We start from the raw sequence: 26,888 nt of genomic DNA on the forward strand, positions 1-26,888 counted from the left end.
TAATAAACAAATCCCTGTGTTAACTTATCTCCTAGTATTTTTAGCGCTTTTTATTTGATTATTTATATTCTGAAATTTGTTTCATAAATAAACTGGAAAAGATATTTCTACTACAGGACAATGTTAAGCTCAGGACCAGGTGTCATAATTGTAAAACACACACAAGTAGGCAAATAGAAGTAGGACATCCAGTAAGTGTCCCCGTTCTAGTCCAACATTCCAAGAGTAGATTTTAAACAAAGTCAAGTGGAAGAAACTGGCAACAAACGGAGGGAATGTGAGACTTTAAAATGTCCCATAGACAGAATCAGTCAAATACTCTGGCCACACAAGGCACTCCCACCACTCTGGCAGGCCTGCTCCCGGGACCAGCCCACGCCAGCCCGGGTAGGTACCCCTTTGTCCACCCGGCCAGGCTAGTCGCCATGGAACGCTCCCCCTGGCCCTCTCCCTCCTGTTCTCGCCCTTAAGTCTCCCGGGCCGGGATCCGCCGGGTCGCGGTCTCCCTCCAGGCTGCTTTGATTTGCAGGCTGTCAAGTGGAGAAAACCCGCCCCCCCCCCCCCCCCCCAACTCCCGATCTTCTGTTCCGTACAAACTCTGAACTGACATTCGACAGAGCCAACATGGCAAACCACAAACTGACGCTCGAACGTTCCTCGCTCCTCCCAGGGCCCGAGCCCCGGCGGCGCCGGCCTCGCCAAGGCCTCGGCCGCCCTCCCAGACTAGGTGCCTGCTGGGGGCTCTGGCCGCTGCCGCAGCCGGGTGGCCGAGGACCCCGCTCCAGCTTCCTGAACTACAGATCCCAGGGTGCCTCTCGGACTCCCGCTCCCTCCCTCTCTCGCTCCCTCCCTCCCTCCGTCCGCTCCCTCCGCCCCCGGCCCTTGTTGTTTTGGCTGGAAGCGCTCCGCGGAGTTTCAGAGAAAGTCTGGGCTGTAACCGGAGCCGGCCCGAACGTGGGAAGGGGAGGAGGAAAGGAAGAGGGAACGGGGAGGCCGGGAGAGGGAGGGATCGGGACCGGGGGACGGGCCGTTCTGAACCTGCCGCGCGCCCCGCGGTGGGGGAGGCGGCGCGGGAGGAGCGTGAGGGGACGGGACAGTGGGGTCCGTCCCCGGAGCCGAGCAGCCGAGTACCTCGTTCCTCCGCCGCTCCCCGCCCTCTCCGGAGGTGGCGAGAACGGACCCACCCTCCGGCGGGACCTGCGCCCTGCCCTGCGCCCGCCGCCCAGCGACGCCCCGCGCTTCGCCGCCACCCGGGCGGCTCCTTGCGTGGCCCAGGACCTGCCCTGCGCCCGCACGAAACCCTCGCGGCTTCCCTGTTTTCCTCTGTGCGCCCCCCGCGCCGCGGGGAAGTGACCCACCCTCTCCAGAGGAGCGGGAAGGAGAGGATCTCGCCGGGCGCATCGAAGCCGAGAGGGGCGAGCCAGAGTGGGCGCCACGCGGGGGCATTGTGTGTGTGTGTGTGTGCGCGCGTGCAACGTAGTGTCTGTTTCGGAAAGAGCTCTGGGGAGGTCCTGTTCCTAGGGGGCGGAGCGCAGGGGACCGAGGCTCGGCTCTGTGTCGGGGCACAGTGCCGCTGAGCCTGAGCGCTGCTGAGGCGGCCGGCGGGACGGTGCGCGTGGCGGCTAGGCGGGCGCACTGAAAGGAGGCCGGGGCGCCCTCGGCTTGGCGGCGACCCCTGCCCGGAGGTGCCGGCCTTGGCGGTTCTACCCGCTTCTGTTCACATCTGCGGACCCGCGCGGGAGACACTCGGACACTCAGAGCCAGCGCGCGGCGGAGCGTCCCGTCTGCCCCGGCTGCGCCTCGGAAGAGCGAGGTCCTCGCCACCGCGTCGGCGGCAGGCGTCGGCTTTGTCGGGAGCGCGCCTGCCCGCCCCTCAGCTGCCCGGCCGGGAGCCGGAGAGGCGCGCACCATGAGCGGCGGCGAAGTGGTCTGCTCGGGATGGCTCCGCAAGTCCCCCCCGGAGAAGAAGTTGAAACGTTATGTAAGTAGAGCTTCGGCCGCCGCTCCGTGGGCCTCCGCGCCCGCACCCCTGTCCTGGTCGCGCGCGGGACTGGTTCTTCAGCTTAGTCCCCCATCTCTTTCCCCTCGGCCCCTTCCTCCGCAGGCTCGTGACCGAGGCTGTACACTCACGCCCTGGCTCCCTCCACTTTGCCGGCTAACTTTCTTCCTCCAGATTCCAGATGGCCTGCTTTGCGGGCCTCATCGGCCCGTGGGAGGCCCCGGGATTTCCACCTAATGCCTGCTGCGTGTTTTTATTATTCCTTGTAGCAGAGGTAAGGGGAAAAGCATTCTCCTTTCTTTATATCTGCATTTAATCACTATGGGGCTGCTGTATCCTGAATTTCCCGCAATCGGAAAACCGCTGAGGTTTTAGAGCTCAGCAGCCCTCTGGTGCGCTCTCTAGTCATACCCCTCGAGGTGCATTGCGTGCGGGAGGCTGTGGACCTGAAAAGTTGGTGTTAGAAACCAGCATCTCCGATCCGTGCCAAAGAGAAAGAAAAGTTACTACGCGCCCTGCCGTTTGCTTAGCAAGGGTTCGCATTTTCGCGGTTTTGAATCCTGGGGACCGTGGAGTTTGGCCGGAGAATCTTGGCAGTTTGCTGCGAGAGGAGGGCACTGGGGGGGAGCCTGGCGGCTGGTGTTTGGGCGCGTTGGACGCGCTGTCAAGCCTCGCAGGAGGGGGGACAGCTGCGGCCAGTAGGATTTCTGTGTGTTGCTGTCCTTTTCCAGGCCACCAGGGTTACATAAACGGCATTTGTGTAATTGATACAAGATACTGATTGTGTGTTAAGCTATTTTAGCTGTTAAAAATATTCCTTGAAAGAACCAACCTTACTTTGGTGGAAATCTGTGTCCTCTTCAGGGGTCTGGAATCTTATCCCCTTCTCACCCATTGGTTCTTTTGTTGCTGCCCTTTGCAAAGGAAAGAAATGACACGTTCGTCCTGGCGTATGGAGCCAATGTTTTTCTAGTACAGTGTGTTTTCAAAAGCAAAACTTATGCCCCCTTAAATATAAATTCATTGTCAGTGACCAGCACTTCGAATGGAACTTGAATCTCGTTGAAGGATTTTTACACCTGATATTAGAGCCCAAATTAATCCTATTAGTCACTGCTTGGATGGTGGAGTGAAGTGCAATAATTAACTTCAGGGACTCGCTGGAGTTTCTGGTTCACTTTCTGTCAGCCTTTGTTATAGACAAGTAATTCTCATTTAAGGACTTGATGCCACACATCCGGAGAAAGTTCTCCAGAAATCTTGAACCCTTCCAAATCTTGTCTCCTTGTACTTACCACAGTTTGCCTGAATATTCTGGTGAAGATGCTAACTGTATTGCAAAATTTGGGGGGGGGGGGGGGGATAAGTAGTTTTTTTCAGTTCGTGGTTCTAAAGAGAAGGTTGTGTATGTGAGAGAAGAGGGAGTAGGGAGAGAGGTGTATTTGAGAGGCATAGGTTAGGCAACATATAGACCTAAGTAGGTTCTAGGAGGAAGCTTAAGGATACTACCTTTGCCTAAAAAGTAGTGATTATAGAGACTTAAGGCATTCTTTCACACGGTTGGTTTATGGCTCTCTCAAAAGATGCCTAGCACTGGACTAGGCACCAAAAGGTTAGAAAATACAGTAGGGAAGAAGCCCTGTCTTTTGCCCTGCCTTTTGGGCTTGCAATTTAGTGTAAAATGACCTAGGATGAAAATCAGCCTAAAAGATTGTCTTAACAAGGACAAAGAAAATGAAAAGTCCAAATTTAAAAAATATATATTATTTTATTTGATCATTACACCGGTTTTATGAGGTAGGTGTTATCTCAGTTTTATAGATGAGAAAAGTTTCTGTTTCCAGAATATGCCATGGATAGGATTTGAACCCAGATCTGCCTGACTGGGCTATATAAAAGGTTAATGACTCATCTAGTTCATTTCAAGTGGAGTGCAGACTAAATCATCTCTAAAGCTCCTTTCTGATTATAGCTTTCTAGGAGTCTATGACTATTAGTTGAGAATGCAAGGAAGAGGCGAGCTGGGGATCAGATGTGCAATGCTAAAGAAACATAAGACCCTTCAGGCAGTTTTCTGAGTCTTCGGGAAATGAGACAAGAATATGTGAAAAAGTGAGCCCACAACATAAAGTGGTTTCATGTTGTGTGCCCAAGCTGATTGTTATTTATTTTTTTAAATAGATGTTTTGAGGAACAAGCTCAGTGTAGTCTGAAACCGTGGGAATACTTTAGAGACATAGCAGGATCCCTAAGTTGTGTTTTCAACAGGGGGGAAGAATATGCTTTACAGCTGGGGGGAGGTGGGGTTTTTCTTGCCTGGCTGAGCACTAGTGTTTTCTTTATACATGGCTATGGCCCAGGAAGATAGCGTGCAGGGTGCTACCAGAATTTAAGAGGTCCCTGAGGATGACCAGAATATTATAAGTTAAAGTGAGGTCGGTCTTAATATTTTAGCTGTCAGTTTGGTTGCCCAGAAGATTTTGACATTTCCAGATTTTTGATCTTTTGGCTTTGGTATTCAGTTCGGATTGTTTTTGCTAAACTAGCTTTGACCCTCAAAGACATTCATATATATATATATGCATTTCCTATGCTTGTTTTCTTTTCATGTAAAATCTTTATGAAAATAAAGGGTAAAAGGAAACATTGTTGACCATCCAGTATGCAAAATGTTGCTTGATAATGGTTTTTAATGAATGAATTTGCTGTGAAAAGATGTCTTGGATGAGTGGTACTGTAATTGTTAAACAAGACATCAGGGAGTTTGAGCATTGATTCTGTTGGGGAACTTTTGGCTCACGGAATTTTGACAGTTGTCTTGCTGTTTACAGTTTTTATAGGGTATTCAAACATTGATTAAGATGATCCTTAAGGGCTTTTATGTGGCAAAAATTGTTTTAGTTTTATCATTAAAGTCATCTCATGTTATGGCCCCGTTGCATTCCTTATACAACTCCATTTTATGTTTACTGTTTCATAGTCAACTACACAGCATTGTTGTCTTTGCACACTAGTGTGTTCATCTGATATGAAGGCTTTTCTTGAATTTCCTAAAGAGAGTAAAAGGGACATAAAAGAGGAATACTGGAGTAGTGAGTAGTTCCTCTAGCCTTTTCATCTCGTTTTACTTTTTTCTGTATTTATTTGCAAAAGAGCAAGAACCTTTGTATGTGTTTCAATTCATCCTCTGTGAATTTTTTGAAGTCTACTTAAAGTGGAGGTGAAAGTGTTCATGCTTTCTTGCAATTTTGCTACTGCCGTGTTTTGGTTTTTGTCCTGTGTTGTATATTAAACAGCTGCTTTTTTACTGTAAGGACCTGAATGGAATCATTTACAGATCACCGTTACCAGGGTTACAGAGAACAAGTAAACTCTTGGTAGTATGCACTAAACAGTGATGCTCAGATTTTTTAAAAGAGTTCTTTAAAGACAAATCGGATGGTTGAAATAATGGTAGGATTTTCATCAGGACTTGAAATTTCAGCTGAGAGAAAATGTAAGTCTGAAAACAAAGGATTGATTCAAGCCAGCTGGCTATCACCATATCTCTGTAGGGGGAGCTTCCCTATGGCCTGCCTCAAGTCTGGACACTGAGTTTGTACTCCTCCATGGCCCAGCTGTCAGCATTGGGCAGGTATGCAATCTCAGCAGGAGAACCTACTTCTGAGGCTAGACCAAGGTGGCCTATTAGCTGCCAGCCAGCCTGGGAGTAAGACCTTGGCCAGTTCTTGGGTGTGTAATCTGTACCCAGCTTGGGGTCCACTCTTCTACTGTCACTTAATAGGATGGTTCTTGTCTAGAACATGCCCCTGGTTTTGGAAATGGGCCTAGAAACAGAAATAGCCTTTTCCTCCGGGTGGGCATCTGACATGTTACATGGAGGAGAGGGGCACAGACAGGCAGGCTGTCCTATTTAAGGACAGCCCAGGATCTGTGCTAAGTAAGCATTGTCTCTGCTCAATATTGTTGCTACAGCAAATGGGACTGTGATGTCTGGAAGCTCTTCTTGCACTTTTTTTTTTTTTTTTTTTTTTTTTTTTGCAATTACCAGTAACAATCAGGGGATTCTGAAGCTTTTGCTTGTAGTGACTGAAGGAACATAATTATTCTGTTGAAGGAATTTTTTTTCTGGAAAACTTCACTTTAGTAAACATTACACTCAAATTCTTAATGTTTTCTTTTTACTTTTTCTAATGTGGCAGGAACACTGTTTCTATTAACAAAGATCATCAACTACCAATTACATTAAGCCTTTATGATAGGTAATAATAGTTCATTCTCTGATTGTGCCTGGACTTAATGATGAGTACAAAATTCTCCATGTAAAACTTGCTGGATTCCTAAGTCTGATTGTTGTCTTTTGGGATTCAAAATAACCATTAGGAAGTTCTATCAGTTTGGAGGGTGGTTTTAGAGTTCTTTGTTAAAAATTGGTTTTTAAATTTTTTAAAAAGATCATCTTTGGACAAAATAGTAATACGACAAGAGTTACACTTGGATAATCTGGTTGCCAGCTGACTTGGTTATTTCTGTGTGTTTTGTCATTGAGTCTGCTTTAAAAATAAGAAGATATAAAATGACAAAGCACTTTTTATGACTAAATAAAATTCCATATTTTGTAGTCAACATAAAAAATATGTAGATAGGTCTTGATAATTTGCAGATTGAGGAAGTTTAAGAGGTGATTGATTCAGAACAATAAGTGTCATTACTCCTAATTTTCTTACAGAAGCTAACACAGGAGAAGGGACAATACAGCAGGTGGACTACTGCTTTATTTTTTTATGAGTTTGGGGTAAATTGTGCTGCTGTGGAAGGAACTCTGGACTGAGTGTCAGGACCCAGGATTCGACTTGACTTTGCCATTATCCACCTGATACTTTGACCATTCTGACCCTCAGTTTCCTCATCTGTAAAATGGAGAAATGTTGTAAAAATCTAGATTCTAAACTCTTGTGGCTTAACATTCCTTAGATATTTGCTTGGAAATGAGAGGCAGAGTGGGGAGCTTCTCATTAGGCCTCTGTTTTTGGGAAATAAATTTTAATTTCTTGTTCATCTTAAATAGTTTAGTGGATATATTAGGAACTGCCTAAGCAGAGTTCTTTAGGGACCCTCCAGCATTTGCTTTAACAGAACACAGGCTTACTGAACACAGGCCTGCTGCATCCTGCTGTGGGTGCCTCAGTTGTGACCCTAGCACCCAGAGCAGTGCCTGGCTCAGAATAGAAGAGCAACAAGTACCTGTTGACTGAATAAACAGGTATTTCTGGAGCTTTTGTAATGTGTCTTGTGTGGAATACAATGGACGGAAAGGCCCACTCCCTGCCCTCGAGGAGTTTCTAATCTATTTGTGAAGACAAGCTGTAAATGCACCTACATTTAAATCATTTTCCAAGACATATGTTATAAGGCCATATATGATTACTTGCCAGATGAATGATTCAGATAATAATTGCTTAAGAGTTCAGACTGGGAGGGAATGGAAGGGGGCTGCCAGGGAAGATTTCACAGATGAATTTTTAGGCTCTGTTCTTGGAAGAACAGAGGTACTTACTGTTGGCAAAAATAGCAAATCCTAAGGGAAGCCTGGCTTTAAAGGAAGAACGAAGACTTTGTGTTGATTTTAGACCTCCTAGTTAAGGGACGGCTTTCCGAACACCTCAGTTTCAAGCATGGAGTTTGGATGTCAGCTGTAACATCTAGTTTGAGAAGTTTCTGTTTCTGCCATGACCTAATGCTTCTGATGGGATCCTGACCGCAAGTGAATTTTATGTGTCAGACTAGAAACAAACAAAACAACTCCTTTGGTCACCTGAGCTTATTCAAATTCAAGGGCTATGTGTTATTTAAGATTTCTTTATGTCTGTTTTGAGCTAAATAATTCATTCTGGCAAGCGTTTAGTTTACAACAGAGAGGGAGCATGTTCTGGTGGGAGGGAGAATAAAAGAGCCTTTGATTCGTTTGCTCCTGAGTTCCAGCAGGAGAGCCAGTGCTGCCTTGGGCTAGTGTCTTATTTTGGACTTTGGAAGCCATCTTAGCCCAGCTGTGTGAGTGCCAGCTAGTGTTGGAGGAAAGAGAAGAACGCCACTGGGTCTCATTAAACCCCCTCTGACTGTCGATGGAAGGGGTTCTCTCATTTCACATTCCTCAAATTAACATGGTGGCTAATTTCCACCAACTTAGAGCTTCATCAGAATTTGCCATTTGAACTTTGGCTTGAAAGTCACAACGTTTCTGTGTGACTCCTATTATCTCTGTGTGTGGATTTGAGTACAGGAAACTTATCAAGTCACAGGTCTTTTTTTTCCTCCCCTCTTTGGCTACAAGCACAAATGAAATTAGCATTCTTTTCTTCTTTAGATTACTCCTGGGGAAAAGTGGTTCTTTGTACCGTGGATTTCCACATCCATTAAATAAGTAGCGTCTTCAGTTGCCAACTAGATGGCTGGGGAGTCTTACTGAATAGTAGGTGGCAGTTCAGGCCTGTGGAATTACTGGGAAAAGTCACTTTAGGAACTGGGCGTTTTTGACCATTCCAGGCTTGTACGCGTGAGCACCTTAATACAAGAATAACTGGACTGGAAAAGAGAGTCTTTTATATTTTAAGCAGTTCTTTTATTCATATGCGCAAAATTCTCCTTAACTAAGGGAAGAATTCTCACTGTTAAATGCATATGAAGTAGAACCCAGCAGCTTTTGACTGTGTGATAGCCTGCTTTGTAAAAAATAGTTAACACGGTGCACCGAAATACATGTTTGGTTGTTATCTCTGTTACATTAGCTCTTGAAGCATTCTGATTACAACTTGTAGCTGCCAAGCCCTGTCCTGCAGTATTTATCTGGAACAAAAATTTTCCATGTGGTTGTTTTTAGCAGAGCTGCTATATGCAAACTGCACATGAAGATGTAAGTTGCAAAGAAATAGAGCTTCCAGAAGAGGAAATGTGAGTTATCTTAAATTTTTTCATTTAATATTCTTTCCTTTATGTGTATTTCAGAAATTTTTATTATCTTTCTAAACTGAGGGTTTTGGTTTTTTTTGTTTTTTTTTTTTTTTTTATTTTGGAAAGAATGCCAAGTTCACCACGAGTTTTTCTTATGGTGGTGTTTCTTTTTCTTTCTCAGCTTTTTACTTTGAATTCATACTTGGCCTAAAAAATTCCTGTGTATTCAAAAAGAAAAAAAAATATACTAAAAGGAAAAAAAACAAATGGGTACATTGTTCCATGAATTAAAAACAATATACAAGAGAGTCCAAACATGAGTCCAAACATTTCTTTTCAATGTAAAAATCTTAGGTCATTTTTTTTTTTTTAAAGGAAGAAAAACACTAAACTGTGCTTTAACTATCCTGTTCATTGTTTTTCTTTTCCCTTTTTAATTTTTCTTTGACTCATGTAGTTGAAATTTTTTTGAACATAGTTTTATATGTTCTTTAAGAATGGCACTCATGGAAAAAGAAAACATCAAAATTCCACTTTACGTTTCAAGAGAAAAGTGAGAGGAAGGCATCCATCCTGTGGTCTGAAGAGGGGAAAAATTGTCCTTTAGCGCCAAGGCTTTGTACATTACTTTCCTGTTGCTTGGTTGAGTTCAATATTTGTTGGTATTGTCCAGAGATATTTAGCTATTATACATGAAATAAGCAGGTAAATATAATATTGATCAAGAGGTTTGCTTTTGTGAAATGAAGACGTAGGACAGTAGCTATCAGGAGAAGGTTGAGAATTCTGTTGTTGTTTTTATTTTTGTTTTGTTTTTAGTTTATTTTTATTTATTTTTTTAGTAATCTCCAAACCCATTGTGAGGCTCAAACTCATAACCCCGAGATCGGGAGTCGCATGCTCCACCAACTGAGCCAGCTAGGCGTGCCCATTTATTTTTGTTTTTAATACATCAATTAGCCAGTTGCCGTAATATTTTATTTGCTAACTTTTTTTTAAGTGGGAGAAAGGTAAAGGCACTCTTTGTCCTGTGGTTCTCTATCTAACCTCTTGCTCTTTTCCTCTTTGTTTTCACTTCTTTCTCTCTAATATAAGCCCCGCCACCAGTATCAGAGAGTATTTGTGTTAGAATCTTTACACACACATTCTTTTATCTTTTCTCTAAAAGTGGGAAGTTATTTCTGTCCCTGTACCCTGGTAATCAAGACTGGGAATAATAATGTTCAACCCAGCACGCAGATTGTTTTTCTCTCCTGAAATGCAGTTTTTAGTTACTACTGTATTGGGAAATGTGGTCAGGCCACTTTCCGAGTAGCAGATCTCCTCCCTGAGATGACTACCTGATGAAAGAATTAAGTACCTGGTGTGCTTTCTCAACTCCAGTCCATCACACATTCCCTTTAGTGCCTTGGCCAGAGTCAGAGCAGCCAGGATGAAAGTGCTTCTGATGGAGGGATGACCATTTGATTAGCGGGAGAGGAGTTTTAATGTTGCACTCTTGAAAGAGAAACACGGTAAAATGCTCCCTCCAGTGTTTTGAATTCCAGTGGTGTTAGGTAGAACATGAAGAGGAACGATAACCTCATTCAGTTAAGGAGGTATTATTTGAACCCCCTTCCCTCTGGCAAAGTTATAATTGACCCTGAAGTTGTGTAGGAGTATTAAATTTTACAAGTTCTCCCTGACAGTTTCAGGTTTAAATATTTGAAGTGTTGAGAAAAGGTAAAAGGAAATACTGAACTGGTAAGAATGCAAACTATTTGGGAAGGTAATTTGATCCTAGTGATGCTGTTACATAAAACCAAAGCCTTCTGAGTAATCTTCATTTGGTATATAGGTCATTTATCTCCAAAAAACAGGCTGCAAAATTAAATTGGTGCTGTTGAACGGTATTCCTTTTTTTCTTTTTCTTCACTTAAGTAAATAGTCGAAACAGGAAAAGAAAGCCTAATATATTTAATATATTTTTTAGATGCTTTTCATAATGACCCACAGTATACACAGTCGAAGGTGTGTACACATGATCTGCTTACAAAGAAAATTATGCCTTCATTTATCATTTTTTAGTGTTTGTGATAGGATATTAATTTCAAGAGGACAAAGATGGCATTTGTTCTGTGTCTAAATGTACAATGTGATCCTTTGCATAATCTCTTGAGCAGCATGACCAAATAATTACAGAATTTTAAACCTAAATTTATAAATCATCTACTTGGTTGTTTCTCAACCTTTCTAACCCATTTCTCTTTCATGTATTGTTTGGATGTCCTTTGGCTTTTAATACAAAAGATTTGGATTTCTGTGATTACCAAAGCAATAGCTATATTTCATAAATCTCCTTCTTCCCTAGTCAAGAACCCAACCTCTTCATTTTACAGGGAGTGAAAAATTAGCCTTTGGGAGACTAATTGATTTGTCCCAGGTCATACATGTTTACCAACTGTTAAGGCAGAGCCAGATCTCTCACCTCTTGGGTCACATCCTTCAGTCACTGAGGGAATACCCACTATGAACAAGGTACTGTGAAGAATTCAGAGGTGGACCAAGAAGGCACTGTCTTCATTTTTTGGGAGTTTATATGCTACATAGGATGCACTCAGTATTGCTAATTATATTATGATCAGTGATGTTTGAGGCAAGACTCCAGAAGAATCTAGCAGAAGGAGGTAAACTCAGGGGCACTTGAAGGCTTAATGAAGGTGGTAAGAGATTTCTTACCACGACCTTAAATGGCGGATTCCATTTTCAAAGATGGAGCTGGAGTGAGACTCTTTTTATTGCTCCTTTTCTAGCCAGACTCTTGAGTAGGTTTTGTACGGTTGACTGCCCCTTCTTCCTCACCTGCCACTCATTTCGTAATGGAATAGAGCCTGGGTCCTTTTCCACTACTCTTACCTAAACAGTTCCCGCTGAGATCCCCAGTGACTCCTGGTTGCCAAATCTAGCAGAACTAGATTTGAACTTTTTAGCTCTTGCTTTTCATGGACCTTCTGACTACATTGTTGAAGAGATGACCAGTCCCTCTTTCAAAATCTGTTCTTTCCCATGCCATCCTGATACCAGGCTTGGGTTTCCTTATATGTGCGTGTTCTTCAGTAGGCTAGTGCTAGCCCTGGATGGCCCATTCTCCCCTCACATGCTGTTAGTGGTTTGTCATCCAATGTGTGTTTGTGAACCCCTATGAAAATTTGATAAAAGCTCTCAGCTCTCAGTTTCTGCAGAATTCTTACAAACTTACACACAAACATTATCATAGCCTTGAACATTTTCTAACCTTTAAAGCCCATCTCTGGATCTTAAATGGCCCTGAATTATACGTGTGGATGCTTTGTAGGCATTATCTCAATCCGTTTCTCACTCCGCATCTGTGGATCTAACTGCTTAGGTCGAGGACTGCTTAGATCTCCCACAGCAACTGAGACTCAGCATGTCCATGCCAGGTCTTATCATCCTGTCATTAAACCTAGTCCTCTTGTTCCTTCAGTCAGTCACTCCACCAACCCTTGTCTATTGGCTTAAGCCAGAGGTGTTCTGTGTTGTCCTTCCCTCATTTTCCACACCCAGTGACAAATCCTATCAGTTTTACCTCCCAGATCTCTCTTTTTTTAATGTTTGTTTATTTTGAGAGAGAGAGAGAGAGAGAGAGAGAGAGGTGTGTGAGTGGGGAAGGGGCAGAGAGGGAGGGAGAGAGAGAGAATGCCAAGCAGGTTCTGTGCTGTCAGCACAGAGACCAACATGGGACTCGATCCCACAATCCATAAGATCATGACCTGAGCCAAGATCAAGAGTTAGATGCCCAACCTACTGAGCCACTTAGGTGCCTCCACCTCTCAAATATCTCTTGAGTTAATTGACCTCTGCTACCTAAGGTGCCTTTTGCCTTCTCAATTGCTGCAGAAACCAGTGGCCTCTACCTTTCCATTCTTTCACTTCTCCTCCAAACTGGCTCCACTGAGGCAGCCAGAATGGCCTTCTGAAACACCAATCTGAGAATGCTATTCCCCAGTTTGAAGCTGCTCTGCTGTGTCCCTTTGCCCTTACAAGTGCCCAAACCTTTTCTCTCAGCTTGCAAGGCCCGTTGTGATGAGGGGCCTGCGTGTGCCCCCCCGTAGTATTTGTTGCTGCCTTCTCACTCTTGCCCTTTGCTTCAGCTGTACCGAACTTCCGCGTCCCAGGCCGTGGGACCTGTCTGTGTGGCCTTTGCTCATGCTCTTCTCCGGAAATTCTTGGTCCTCTACTGTCTGCTTTCACACCAGGCTAAGTTCTGCTTGTTCTCTTCCCCCGAAGCCTCCTCTGAACTTCCACCACCACCGTTCCTCTCACACATAGAGCTGGTGGGCTGTGAGTATCTGCTTTATCCTCCTTTAATGCTCTGCCGTTTCCATGGCATGGTGCTTGTCGCACCTGATCATACATGCTTGTTTTAATTGTTTACTGCCCTTCAGATGGTGGGACCATATGGTGACTTTTATGAACCCCAGGTAATTTTGCCTTCATGGGCCCCAGTTCCTCTACAAAAAAAAAAAAAAAAAAAGAATAAAAATTGTACTTTGTATCTGTGTCACTATAAAGATGGATATGTTCCAAGCTGGTATTGTTATTATATTCATTTTTTATTCTGATTTTAAAAGAAATTAATATAAAAACACTTTTTCTGGGCTTCTAAAAAGTTTCATGGGCCCTAGCTCTGTGCCTCCTGTGCCTGATGGGTATGTTGGCTCTGTTACATGGGCATAAATACCTTGGGCCTACTCAGTTATTTTATTGTGTGTCCCTTTTCATAATGGCTTGGATAGCTTATTAAAACAATATTAAGATTTTGTGTTTTAGCCCCTGGTAATAGAAAAATATATGGAAAAATTGGGTGATATACTCAAAAGGCATATATTTTATATTTATATTTAAAAGCAGAAATTGTAAGGTTTCTTATGTCAAAAATATGTTATATGAGCTATTTTACTAATATGAACTTTTCTTCATGCTGTTTCTGCATGGAACAGTGGTTTTTAGTGGGAGTGGGGAGGTGATTTTGCCTCAAGAGGGGACATTTGAGAATGTCTGGAGACATTTTTAGTTGTCACAACTGGGGGTACTACTGGCCACTAGTGAGTAGAGGCAGGGATGCTATTAAACATTTCTGCATTGCACAGGACAACCCCAATAATAAAGAATTATCTAGCCCAAAATATCAGTAGTGCTGAAGTTGAGAAACCCTATGTAGACGAATTCTTCATAAAACCTAGTTTCTACATGTGTTTTATTTAGTTTATTTTCCTATGTCCATTAAAAGCTATACAGTTGACCCCTGAACAGCATGCCTTTGAACCAAGTGGGCCCACTTAGACATGGAATTTTTTCAGTGACTGTATTGGAAGATTTTTGGAGATGTGCAACAATTTGAAAAACACACAAACCACGTGGCCTAGACTACCAAAAAAAAAGAAGAAGAAAAAGGTACTATTGTAAGGATGCAGTATTTAATACATATAACATACCAAGTATGTGTCAGTTGATGGTTTTATCGGTAAGGCTTTTGGTCAACAGGAGGCTCTCAGTAAAGTTTTGGAGGAGTCAGAAGTTATATGCAAGATTTTCACTAACAACCCCCGGGTTGTTCAAGAGTCAACTGTATTTTAGGTGTAGGATTATGTTGTAGCACTGGAGCCAAACTTTTTTTTTTTTTTTTTTTTTTACCTCAGTAAGGCTGAGGAGAACAGTCACTGAGATGGCTGAGCTTGTGAACACACCAGAAGCTGCTACCCAGTAACCTTTCACCAGGGTTTATTTGATAGAATTTCTGTCAAATGGTCTGTTGTCATTTAAATCATTACCCAAATACTCTTTTTTGTCCTTGCTAATCCTAGCCAGAATACAACCACTTGTTGTCTGGGTGGGGAGGGGGATGTTGAGTCATTTATTCATGATTTTTATTACCTCTTGGCTTGAATATCCTCATTCATTGTTCATAAGCCGCCCAGCTTGTTTACTTTTTATAAATTACATGTAATCAGTCCTCTTGCAGGTCTGGCTACTGTAATTGGCAGTAGCCACAGAGCTGGGCTGACGAGTCTGCATTTGTGCTGATGTCTCACATTCAGCTTATATTCTACTCACTGTGCTTTCTTGCCTCTTCCATCTGCTTTTTAAAAGGAAGGTGAAGGGAGAATTGCCACCATGCTCTCTCTTCTCAGATGCTCTGATGGTACTAGTTTATAGTTTAGTCGAGTCCCTGTGTCTTGGGAAGAATCAAGGGTTTGGGACCATGATCTTCAAACTTTTGTAGTGTGTTTAACAATCACCTGGCTAACTTTTAACATGAGGAATCTTGAGCCCTACCCACCTTCTGATATTTAGTAAATTTAGGTAGAAGTCCAGAACACTTTTTAACTCAAGGCCCTGCTGATTCTGATGGAGGTGGTCCCTTAAATTATCCTTCGAGAAATCCTGAGTTGGGCATTGAGGGAAAAAGGGAGAAGAAAGAAAATCCAATAGAAGTAAATACGTATAAAGAGTGGGATAGGAAGGCAAGAACCAAAACTCAGAAAGTAACTTTAGCCTCTCTACTGTAAGATAAAGGAAATATGCTGCGATTCTGTGTGCGTACTGTTTTCTAGCAGTGACTTAGATCAAACTGTCCCCTAAAGAGGACATATTTAGTGGAAGACAAAAGTGAAAGGGAAATTTTAAAAAGGTTAGCATGTGAGAAAGTACCTGAGACTCTCAAAAGACATTATTAAATCAAGGAAGGTATTATGTAACTATTGATTTAAAAAAGAATGTGCATTCCCGAATCAAGCGTTTATGAATGACTTGAAGACAAAGGAGGGAAGGTGAAGAAGGATTAGCTCTTCACCAGAAGTTCTGGTTATTCTGGTTTTTGGATCTGAAAGCATATTATTAAAGTATGGTCCAGATTTCCTAGAATAGTTCTAATTTCAAACACTCTTTCCCATTGTCTTTATTATTCATGTCTTGTTCACCCTAATTTTGGTTAGTTGAGATGTGGTCGATTTTAAAAGAGCACCAAAGCAGTTATACGTGACTAAAGAGGTTCTCTTGTTTTTCAGTGTGTGTGTGTGTCTCTGTGTGTGTATGAGTGTTTAATCTAGACATTCTAATCTAGCTCTTTAAATCTAAACTTTGATTTTAAAGTCCATTTTAGAGAAAGAGAAGACAAGACAAACAGACAAGACAGACTCTATTTAGAAAACTGGTCAAGAAGTGGACTAGGTAGGAGTGGTTATTTAATCTTAGAGGAATAAAGTAAAACCCTTACTTTATTTCCAGCTGCCTACTGAACTTAATCCATTTCGAGAAAGCTGTCTCTGTTTTTTTGGCATATGAGTTCCTTAGGGCAACTTTCTGATTCCATTCAGTTACCTTACAGAAAGCTTGTGACACCCGCCCTACCCCCCACCCACAGGAAAAGGATTTTGGAGAGTTACCTACAAAATGATGGCTCTCAGATTTTGTTATATCATTCTTTTTTTTTTTAATGTTTATTAATTTTTGACAGAGAGAGAGAGAGAGACAGAGACAGAGCATGAATGGGGGAGGGGCAGAGAGAGAGAGAGAGAGAGAGAGAGAGGGAGACACAGAATCTGAAACAGGCTCCAGGCTCTGCTCTGAGCTGTCAGCACAGAGCCCGACGTGGGGCTCGAACTCACGGACAGTGAGATCATGACCTGAGCCGAGGTTGGACACTCAACCGACTGAGCCACCCAGGTGCTCCTTTGTTAAGTTATTCTTTACCCTGCTCCAACCATCTCTGTGTCAGTATGCATTTTTCCATGCTAGGAACCCAGGCTGTTGTAAAGCTTTTCACCACTATGGTATCATATTGACTGGCTTGCTGATCTTTCCTCCCTCCCTTTTACCATCCTTCATGCTGTCTTCCTTCTCCACTTACTTGCTCAGGAATACTTCAGCCTCTTATGTACTCTGTGCATCTGCTTACAAGATCTGCTGGAATCTCCTCCACATCTGCTTTGTAAGTGTCGAGTATCATTACTGTTATTATATGAAGTGTCCACCACACCCTCTCGTTGCACTGTGAGTCCAAGTAAGTTTGGTTAGTAGATCACTTGGCTCCTGAAGTGTGAGTAGAAGGGCTGTTGCTGGATATGGTGGAGACCTAGAACCAGCTTCTGCCACTTACACCTGGCAACCAAGAAAGGCTAGACTCCTGGGACCTCTACTCTGTGCAAAGAATTGAAAGCAGGACTCACGACTTGCTCTCTTCATTCCAGGTGACCTTATTTCCTTGCTTTCTTGTACTTTTTAAGCCCTGTACTTGGTAACCCTCTTTTGTTATGAGTCTCTTAATATTTCTAGTTATTTTTTCAGATTTTTTTCTATAATTTATTCCAATCCATATGTTCTTTACCATAGTGATAGATGCTTCAGATTTTGTATTTGCTGAAAACAAGGATGAATGCTCTTAGGGAGAACTGTAACATTAAGTAGTCATACAAGTGCAGCATAAAAAAAATATATAGCTTATAAAGTTTCAGTGGGGTATTTTAAATTAAAATTTTCGGGTTTGGGTTTAACTTGGAAAATATATTAGAAAATCTTAGGTAAGCAGATTTGTTGCCCTTTGCATAAGTTACTAGAGGGAAGGGTTTCTTTAATAATTACATATGATTTATTATTAAAGAAAATTACATAGATGGACTTAAAATTTATAGTATATTGATACTTTGGTTATTTATGTTTTAAGGTATAGTTTTTAATGCTCACACATATTTAAATGTTTAATATCTCCCTACTAATTTCAGTGATTCTTAAGCAATTTATGATACTCTTTTATGGTAAGTTTCATACATACTAAATTTTTGAGGAAATTAGTTTTTATTCCTTAGAGAAATAGTACTTGTTGAGAAACCCATGTTTTTCCTAAGGTAAATTGGAGCATGAATATTGAAATATTTTTACTCTTTCAAATAAGTTTCTATTCATTCATGTATGTTTTCAAATAGAATCTGTTGTGTTTCTAAAGGATATATTTCCAAAGCAGAATACATTTTCATAGCTTTGAGATTTTTATTGAAAACCTTAGGGAGAAGAAAATGGCTCAAGAAAGATAATGGCCAGGTTTTCTTAATGTGATGAAAGGAAAAACACTTTTATTACTCTTCCTATTCCTAATGGGAAAAAATGAGGCCCTAGGCAGTTGAACCTAGGAAATACCCTGAGTCCAAGGCCAGCTGGTTTCCACAGACAGAGGCGTGAGCACAGGCTTCTGACCCGGTGCCATTCCCAGCCTGCCATATCCCCCTCTGTCTGTAGTAGGTTGGTGTAATTTCTCACATTCAAACACTTAGACATTGTGAGAGCATTTTAGTTGTCCCCGAGAGCAATGGCAATATGGTAAGTTCACCGCAATCTCTCTTTTTAATTTTTATTTTTAATTGTAAAAAATACATACCATAACAGGTACTGTCGTACCCATTTTTAAGTGCACAGTTCAGTAACAGTGAGTATATTCCCACTGTTGTGCCACCCCAGTGTCTCTTGCCTCTGTCTAATCTGTGTAGCATCAGAAACATCAGAAGGGGCTTCATACCAGCACCATCTGGGGAGGTTGTACACCTCACCTATGTTTACTCCTTCACTGTAGTAGGAAGTTAATTATGTGGGATTTGCTCACCTGAGCCACACCGAAGATCCTACTTGAGTGTACATTTGGAAATCCCATGCCCCTTTCTGCCCCTGAGGAAAAATTCTTTCCTGATCCAGAGTCAGTGTTGAATTTAATCCTGAGCGTATGAGAATGAGTCACCCTGGGGAAGTATGTAATCCCATTTATACCTTTCTTCCAACCTCCCTTTAATTTTTAAACTTAAGATATTAGATCCTGATTTCCTGCGTAAGGTCTGGTGACTGGAGGACTAATTAGGGACTGGGCAATGTTGAGATTGAGATTGTTTGTTTGGAACCAGCACTTTCTGTTCTACTGAAAATGAGTCTCTATGGCCTAAGTTTTAAAATTCAGAGTATGTGTGGAATGTCTGTGTGGATGAAGAAACAAGTTAAATGCTTTTTTGGGAGGCAGGAGGAAAGAAGAGTGAAAATTTTAAGGTAGTCAGATTTTGGGTGGGGGAGATTTGGGGATTTTTAGGATTTATACAAACCAAAGATGACTGACTAGTTGCTCTGTTATTTCTTTATGTACACAAAATAAATACTTGATTTTGGGCTAAAGGGATATTGTTGGATAGTTGTATTAACTGATAAAATAACTGAGTTCTGCTTTTCATTTCAGTTACTGTTATCCATACAATGTGTAACCACTACTTGCATTTCTTTATAGAATGAAAAATATTTCACTGGGAAATTATTTTAAAAGAATACTTGTGAAGTACTTTGTAATCTTCAAGGTACTTGGAATGTGGTACTTAAAGAATATAAATCGTTAACGTTTGTATTTTTATACCCACAGAGGTATATGGGAGTGGAAGTGACTTGAACCTCACGATATCCATTTTTAAAGACAGCATACATTTGAACAAGCCACTCTCCCTAAATGCTTATTTTAAATTGGCAGTGGGTTAGCCAGCAGTCAGTAATTTCACATAGCAAGTGTTTGGCACGCCTGTTTTAACCTGTACAGGTTCACTTCACACAAAGAAAAGAGAGGTGGGGTTACATGGTGGAAGCACCACGTTAGCCTCATTAACATATTCTGAATAACTGTATTTGAACATTTGCCAGCCAAGCTGGGCTATTTGGATGCCTGCCAAATGAGCAATGGGAATTTCTGAGAGGCCCATAGAGATATGAGCCTGTAAAATGTTTACTTTTTCTTCTTGGAAGGGAAACATTTTAGAAGAACAGCTCCCCCCACCCCCAAATGTTTGTTTATTTTTGATAGAGCGCTTGCATGGAGGAGGGGCAGAGGGAGGGAGACAGAGGATCTGAAGTAGGCTCTGTGCTGACAGCACAGAGCCTGATGCGGGACTCGAATTCACAAACTGAGAGATCATGACCTGAGCTGAAGTCAGACACTTAACCTACTGAACCACTCAGGTGCCCCCCCCCCCTTTTTTTTTTTTTAATACCGCAGAAATTTGAGATCTTCTCTTCCCACCACCTTTGTGTATTGTTTTTAGAATATGTACTTTAGGATTTGTCTCAGAAATACCTTTGGTAATCTCTCTTGGATTACATTGAGTTCCTACTCAGCCTGTTTTTGTTCTTTGCAAAATTAGTCCTAAAGCTCTTTCTGTGAGCTGAGCTGGAGAACCTCTTCTGCAGGCTTATCATGTGAACACAGATGGTTGGAACAGGACAGACAGGATAAGCTAGGGCACATGTAGAGTCAACTCCTACCCAGTGGATGCTTGGATGATTAAGATGCCAGCCTGGCTTGGCTCTATAGAGTACAGAAATGGTCTTTCCAAGGTTCTGGCTTTGTGGCCTGCAACTGTGTCCAGAAATATTTTTTTGGCTTTGTGTTGACACCTTCTGGCTGAAACCACAACTTGGGGCTCTAAAACTAGTTAAGGGAGTAGTCAGCTAAAACCAGGGGTTCTCAGATATTGTGATGTGGCAGATTATAAAGGTAAGAAAATGAGGCAGCACATATGCTTAGTTCTATAGTTCTTATTTTGGGGGCAGGTCAGGGGAGTATCAGAGTACCAGGGAGCTTTTTCAAAAACCATTCACCTTGATTGTTTGTTCCTGTTCACTTATTGCAGTAAAGGGTGGAATGACAACGTAATGAGGGGGCATTTGAATCTACAATCTGTTGAAACCATGGGTGCTTACCACTGTGTGGTAATTTCCATAGTTTAGGCCAGTTTGCAACCCTGTGTCTCTTATTCTTTTGAATGGAAAGGTGTAGCGTGGTAACACTAACTCTCACTGCTCCTATGAAAGATTTTAAAATAATATGTTAAATCTACCTTTAATAGGCTTGCCAAAAGAGGGTTTTTTTTCCTACTTGGAGCTTTCTTTTTTTTCTTTGTCTCGTCAAAGATGGTTCTTAAGACTGACTTTTTAAAATCACACAAATACAGTATATTGAAAACAGGAAAGAAAAATTTGATTATAGCTATTAAAAAAAACCAAACTTTAAAAAATGAGAACCTGGGGAAGAACTTTGGTTCTTCATTGTCAAGTCCTAAATTTTTAAGAAGTATTATAATGAGCATATGTATTTATATTTTATATGCCAATCATGTATGTGTATATAAATATATATACTTTTAAATTTCTAGGCTGAAGTTACCACATTTCAGCTAGTTTTTGTTGAACTTCATTGATTTACTTGTAATTTTTTGAATAGTGTGTGTGATTTATATTTTTACAAAATCACTATCTACTCTTAACCTAGTATATAAATGTAACTGAGTCTTCATAGTTTTGTTTTTTTTCTGGTTGATTCATAACAGCCCTTTTAAAAGAAAAAATTTATAGGTGAATGTAATCATGAAGCAATATGATATTAATGAGTGCCTTTGATCATCACTTCAGTATTTATCTTTTTTATCATAAAATGTTAAATATTGTGTTTGTGGAGTTTCTCTCTTATGTCAGTTTATTGTGTTATGGGAATAGTTATGGAATATTACCAGTTCCATGTTTTGTACATGTTTAACATCTCTGAGGGTGGTAGATATAAAATCTGTTTCTCAAACAAGTACATGCATGAAACAATTTATTCAAGTCCTGTAACAACGCTAGTGAAACTTGAGTTCTGGCACTAGGCCCACATTTAAGCTGATAGGGTGCGTGTGCTTGTGTGCGTGTGTGCGTGCGTGTGTGAAAAAGATACTAATCATTGATGGTTTCTTTAGAATGTGTTAAGATTTTTAGGTCCAAATATGAGTCATTCAGTAGGTATATAAGATTTTAAAAACTGAATGAAATGTAGATACTGACTTTTGTGTCCCTTTTAATTAATTTTAGTGACTCATTAGGTGGTATTTGTGGGGATACATATAATAATTTCTTCATTGGTTTTTGCATTCTCCACATTTTAGTAACAAAGTGCTGGGAATGAAATGTGAATGAAGAGGCTACCTTCAGGTATAGTGAGGTTTATTTAGCTCATTTAACCATTGCTCTGTCTTACCCTCCTGTTAGGTGCTCCCTAGCTCCCTGGCATATTTACATATTATATAATCCAGACTGGTTTGTCCTGTTTGGTAGGTTTGTTATAAACTGCAGGGCTAAGTAAATGGGTGATAACATTTTAAATGGCATTAGAAGTTAAACAGTACTTGAGGAGTGATGTAGCAGAGGGCCCCAGCTGTCAGGTGCTCTCGGGTCTGCCTTCTTTCAGGCCATTTCCGTTTTCTTGTGGGTAACAGTAAATAAACACGAAACTGTAGTAATGCCTGGCCAGAGGACCACTCCATTTTACAGATGACATCCCACATACATTTCTGATACTGAAAATGTCTGATTCTGAAAGTAGGTATTAACTGTGTCCATTAATTACTTGTATACATAGGCAGAAACCACCAAATCAAACTGGTAGAACCATTTTCATCTGGCTTTGCCCAGTATGAAAACAGTGAAGGAGGAAGGTAACTAGATGGGTTTTGTTCCCCTCCTCCCTCCGTGTATAATGAGAGAACATTTCCACATGCTTTGTGGTGAGCATTTCTTATGGCTGCACACTAGTGGGTTAAGCCAACATATGGAGCTTAACTTATCCCCAGTTTATGGGGCTATTGGTTTTTTTAAAGCATCCTCTGACCTTACTTGTTTAACTTTGTGAAAGGTATTCATCTCATGCGAGTGCTCTAAACCCTCTGTAGGGCTGTGTCCCCTTGAGCAACGAGTAAGTCCTTCTCACGTTCACTCATCAGGTCCCCAGCTGGAAACTGGGATCTCCTGGTGGGTGTGGAAGTCTTTCCTGGAATGCCCCTCCCCTCCATACAGGGCTGCTTTGAGGTTTGCACGGTACCTAGTGCCTCAGGGTGTTTGTTAAACTTACAGTGGGTGGTGGTGGTGACAACCTTGCCCTGCCATGCTGCACGCTCCAGTCCCTCTACTCTCTCACCTGTTTCAATCTCAGGGGTTCTCTTTGAGCCAAGAGACTGGGGACCCTAACATAGAAGATCCTCAGTTTAACAGCAGCCTGCTTTTTCCTTGTGAGTCCATGCTTAGTTTGAAGTATGCTAAAAGAGGTTCTCATTTCTGTAGGTCAGGCAGGTTGCAGCCTGCTTGAGTTTTTAGTATCTCTGGTTAATAATGTTTGAGCATAGAAGAGGAAATGGCTCTTTTATGAATGTTGCATAAAACTCTGTGGCCTTGTGCAAATGATCTAACTTCACGTGAATCCTGCCTTATAGACAGAATCTGCATTTGTGTGAGTCGATTCACCACCCTGTGTGCTAGTCTGAAATAATGAGTGTTGGAATCATCCCACATTTAGCACATACACTTATTTTATGTATTTATTTTTATTTTATTTTATTATTTATAAATTTAAATCCAAGTTGGTTAACATATAGTGTAATAATGGTTTCAGGAATAGAATTCAGTGATTCATCACTCACATATAACGCCCGGTGCTCATCCCAACAGGTGCCCTCCTTAGTGCCCACCACCCATTTAGCCCATCCCCTCCACCCAACATCCCTCCAGCAACCCTCAGTTTGTTCTCTGTATTTAAGAGTCTTTTATGGTTTGCGTCCCTCTGTTTTTATCTTATTTTTCCTTCCCTTCCCCTGTGTTCATCTGTTGTGTTTCTTGAATTCCACATATGAATGAAATCATACAATATTTGTCTTTCTCTGACTGACTTATTTCGCTTAGCGTAATACACTCTAGTTCCATCCATGTTGTTGCAAATAGCAAGATTTCATTCTTTTTGATCGCTGAGTAGTAGTCCATTGTGTGTGTGTGTGTGTGTGTGTGTGTGTGTGTGTGTGTACATACACCACATCTTCTTTATCTATTCAGCAGTCAGTGGACATTTGGGCTCTTTCCATAATTTGGCTAGCACATACATTTTCTTAAAAAAAAACAGAACTCAGAGCTGGGAAAATTTTCAAACAGTTCACATTCTTCTGATTCTGATTTTTTTAATGTTATTTTTGCTATTTTAAATTTGCTTTTATTGTTTGAAATCAGAAATACATTTTTTATTCTAACTTTTTATTTTGGAACTGAAGATTTAAAACTTATATCCGTGGAATTACCATTGTGTCAGTGGTTAATTATCGTAATTTATAATCACAAGATGGTGAGACCTTTGGAGGATAAAATGGAAAATAAAATTAGGTTCGGACAAGGAATTCTACTTGGATATTGCAAAAATCGGAAAAAAAAAGGGAATGAATAACTGGCAACATAAACCCGTTTTCCTGTAAGTTCCTTTTTCCCAATCCCTTGCCATCATGCTAAAAAAAGTTTTCTTGCAAGTTGATTTTTCTCAGAATCCTGCTGCTTACTGTTAGTAATATTTTTTTTCATGTGCCAGAGTTTTGTTTTTCATGTGATTTCTGCAGTGTGATTTCTTACTGAAAATATTTTTTTAAGTGCAGTGGCAAAAGTTCTTGATAATAAGCCAAAAGGAAAATTTAATACGGACTTCTGTACAGTTTAGTTATAGTGATTAGGGGGAATTAAATGTATTATCCAAGGTGAATGAAGTTAAATTATTATAGGAGAAATAATTCTAATTGAAGAAGAACTATGAGTGCTCATTTTCAGTTTCAGAAATTACATTTTTCAGTTTCTACCTGGTCTTTCCCTCCAAGGATGCATATTTTTAAGATTTTTCTATCAGGCTAACGCAGGGTGATGCCACTAACTGAACCAGCTTAATGGGATGACATCATGGTTTCCTTGGGAATAATTAAGCAGGGTAAAAATTCAAGTTTTTAAGAGGGCATGATTGGACTTCTTGAGCAGTATGATACTTTAAAATACTTCGAAGATACTCTAACTGAATGCTTTTAAGGGGATAGCTAGTGTTCTGCATCTCTCAGTCTGATAGGAAAAAAGAAATCATGTTTTAGATACTACTATTAAAACAGCATGTGATTTTTTTCCTCCTGTTATTCTTTTAAGAAATGATTTCAGAAATGGTCAAGAACATCTTGTTCAGCAGCTCACTCTGACTCCTTGACTTACTGGGAGGCTCTCACTACATTTGTTTACTTTATAAATCTTACAGTGGCCTTTGACCAAAAGTAATAAAATGTTACCTGACCTGTTCTATCAGTCAGGATTCTCAGTTGTAAGCAACAAAAACCCTGGCTAATTTCATGAGAAAAGGAGTTTATTAAAGACATTAAGTAGTGCACAGTGTCTCTGGAAAGCTGAGGACCTAGCTTAGAAGCACATCAGTCAGGAACTCCCTCCACTGGGGGAACACATCATCCCTGCCTCACAGGCCATGACCATAGGCCCCGCGTCTCCTACTACCACCACCGTTGACAACTAGATACTGAACACTGCCATTGCTACCTCTGCAAGCTGCATTTGCTGCCCCAACCACAGACCCAGATTTTGTGCAGTTCTTATTTCTTGAGATTTCTTGAGATTTAAAATCTGGAATGAATTTGGTAGAACCAGTGTACCTGATTGTGTACCTGCACTCTGTTGCATGGTAGCTAAGAAACCAATTATCTGGAATTTTCTGCCTTTGTAGTATTAGGGTTAATGATTTTCCGAAGATAGGGAGGGGAGTGCAGATGCTGGACATCCTAAAAGAATCCTATAAGCCTACAGTTCCAGGCATATTGGGGGTAGAGGTAGAAGGATTCAAAATAAGGACAACAGGGGCACCTGGGTGGCTCACTTAGTTAAGCATACAACTATTGATTTTGGCTCAGGTCATGATCTCAGGGTTTGTGAGTTGAGCCCCACATCTAGCTCTGTGCTGACAGTGTGGAGTCTGGAGTCTGCTTGGGATTTTCTCTCTCTCCCTCTCTTTGCCCCTTCCCCACTGTGCTTGTGCACGCACGCTGTCTCTCTCAGGGTGAATAAAATAAACTTAAAAAAAAAATAAGGACAACAACTACCCTCCTACAGAACTTACAATGTCTGCTAATAATAGGTATGAGGAAAAAATGTCATAACAAAACCCATAATTTCTCAGTATTCTCATCTCAGCAGCTTCCACAGACATAAAAGCAAGCACTCTGTTTATTAAACAGCTGTTGTGTGCTGAGTGGTGGTTTTTTTTTTTTTATTTTATCTCTAATCCATAAAACAACCTTGAAAAGTAGACATTATTGCCCTTATTTTTACAGGTAAATAAACTGGTGTTCCAAGGTAACTTCCCCAAATTACATAGCTGGTATATGTCAGTGCTGAAATTCAAACTCATTTGTGTCTGTTCCAGAACCCCTCTTCTTTCTACTGTTCCGGCTTTGTCCTCCCAGAAATTTTGTGAAAGAGCACATACAGCCTCCCTGATTTAAACCAGAAGTTTTTGTGGGTGCTTCTGCATTGTTTCCCTTAATCCAGTACTTACCATTTATCATGAATTGGGAGACCCTCCTCGGCTCAGGAGAGGGACTGGGGCTAGAGCTGCAGATTCAGGAATGATAAGAGCCTAAGTGTCCCTGGGTGCTTTGGACATCTATGCCATCTTCCTGGAAGAATCTGTTGAGTGAGAGGAGTTGGTGAGACCTTGCAGAACACTAGTTTGTCACGTGGATCAGGAGAGAGGAAGCAGCAAAAGACACAGTGACGGTCACTTGGTAGGAGGAGATCAGAGTAGGTACTCGTTAGAAGAGTTTATAAGAAGGAGGGTGTGGTTGAGATTCAGGTGCTTCAGGAATCGAAATAGAATGAGGTAGAAGATAGCCACTGAGGTGAACTGGCCAAGCAGGAAGGTATGGTGGCCTTTCATAATTTGGAATAATATTCTCCGAATCTTATCCTGCTCTGTTAACCTACCATAGTGCAGTGATGGAAACATCATCCTGTATTTTAGGTTCACATACTCCACGGACATGTACAATTT

The 26,888-nt window shown here is 41.4% G+C and overlaps 1 protein-coding gene across 6 annotated transcripts in view; it reads left to right on the top strand.

The window, feature by feature from the left end:
- Positions 1-1,871: 1,871 nt before the first annotated feature.
- The window catches only part of GAB1 (GRB2 associated binding protein 1), a 122,534-nt gene continuing 97,517 nt past the window's right edge, over positions 1,872-26,888 (top strand). For all 6 annotated transcript variants that reach the window (XR_009616148.3, XM_060654081.3, XM_060654087.3 and 3 more), the window contains exon 1: positions 1,872-1,981. Coding sequence is in view for 5 of the 6 variants with exons in the window: in XM_060654081.3 (XP_060510064.1) it covers positions 1,910-1,981 (72 nt within the window). In the remaining variant the exon portion in view is untranslated. The remainder of the gene's footprint in view (positions 1,982-26,888) is intronic.

This window comes from Panthera onca, chromosome B1 (genome assembly GCF_046562875.1).
Source record: "Panthera onca isolate mPanOnc1 chromosome B1, mPanOnc1 haplotype 2, whole genome shotgun sequence".
In the NCBI taxonomy this organism is placed as follows: Eukaryota; Metazoa; Chordata; class Mammalia; order Carnivora; family Felidae; genus Panthera; species Panthera onca.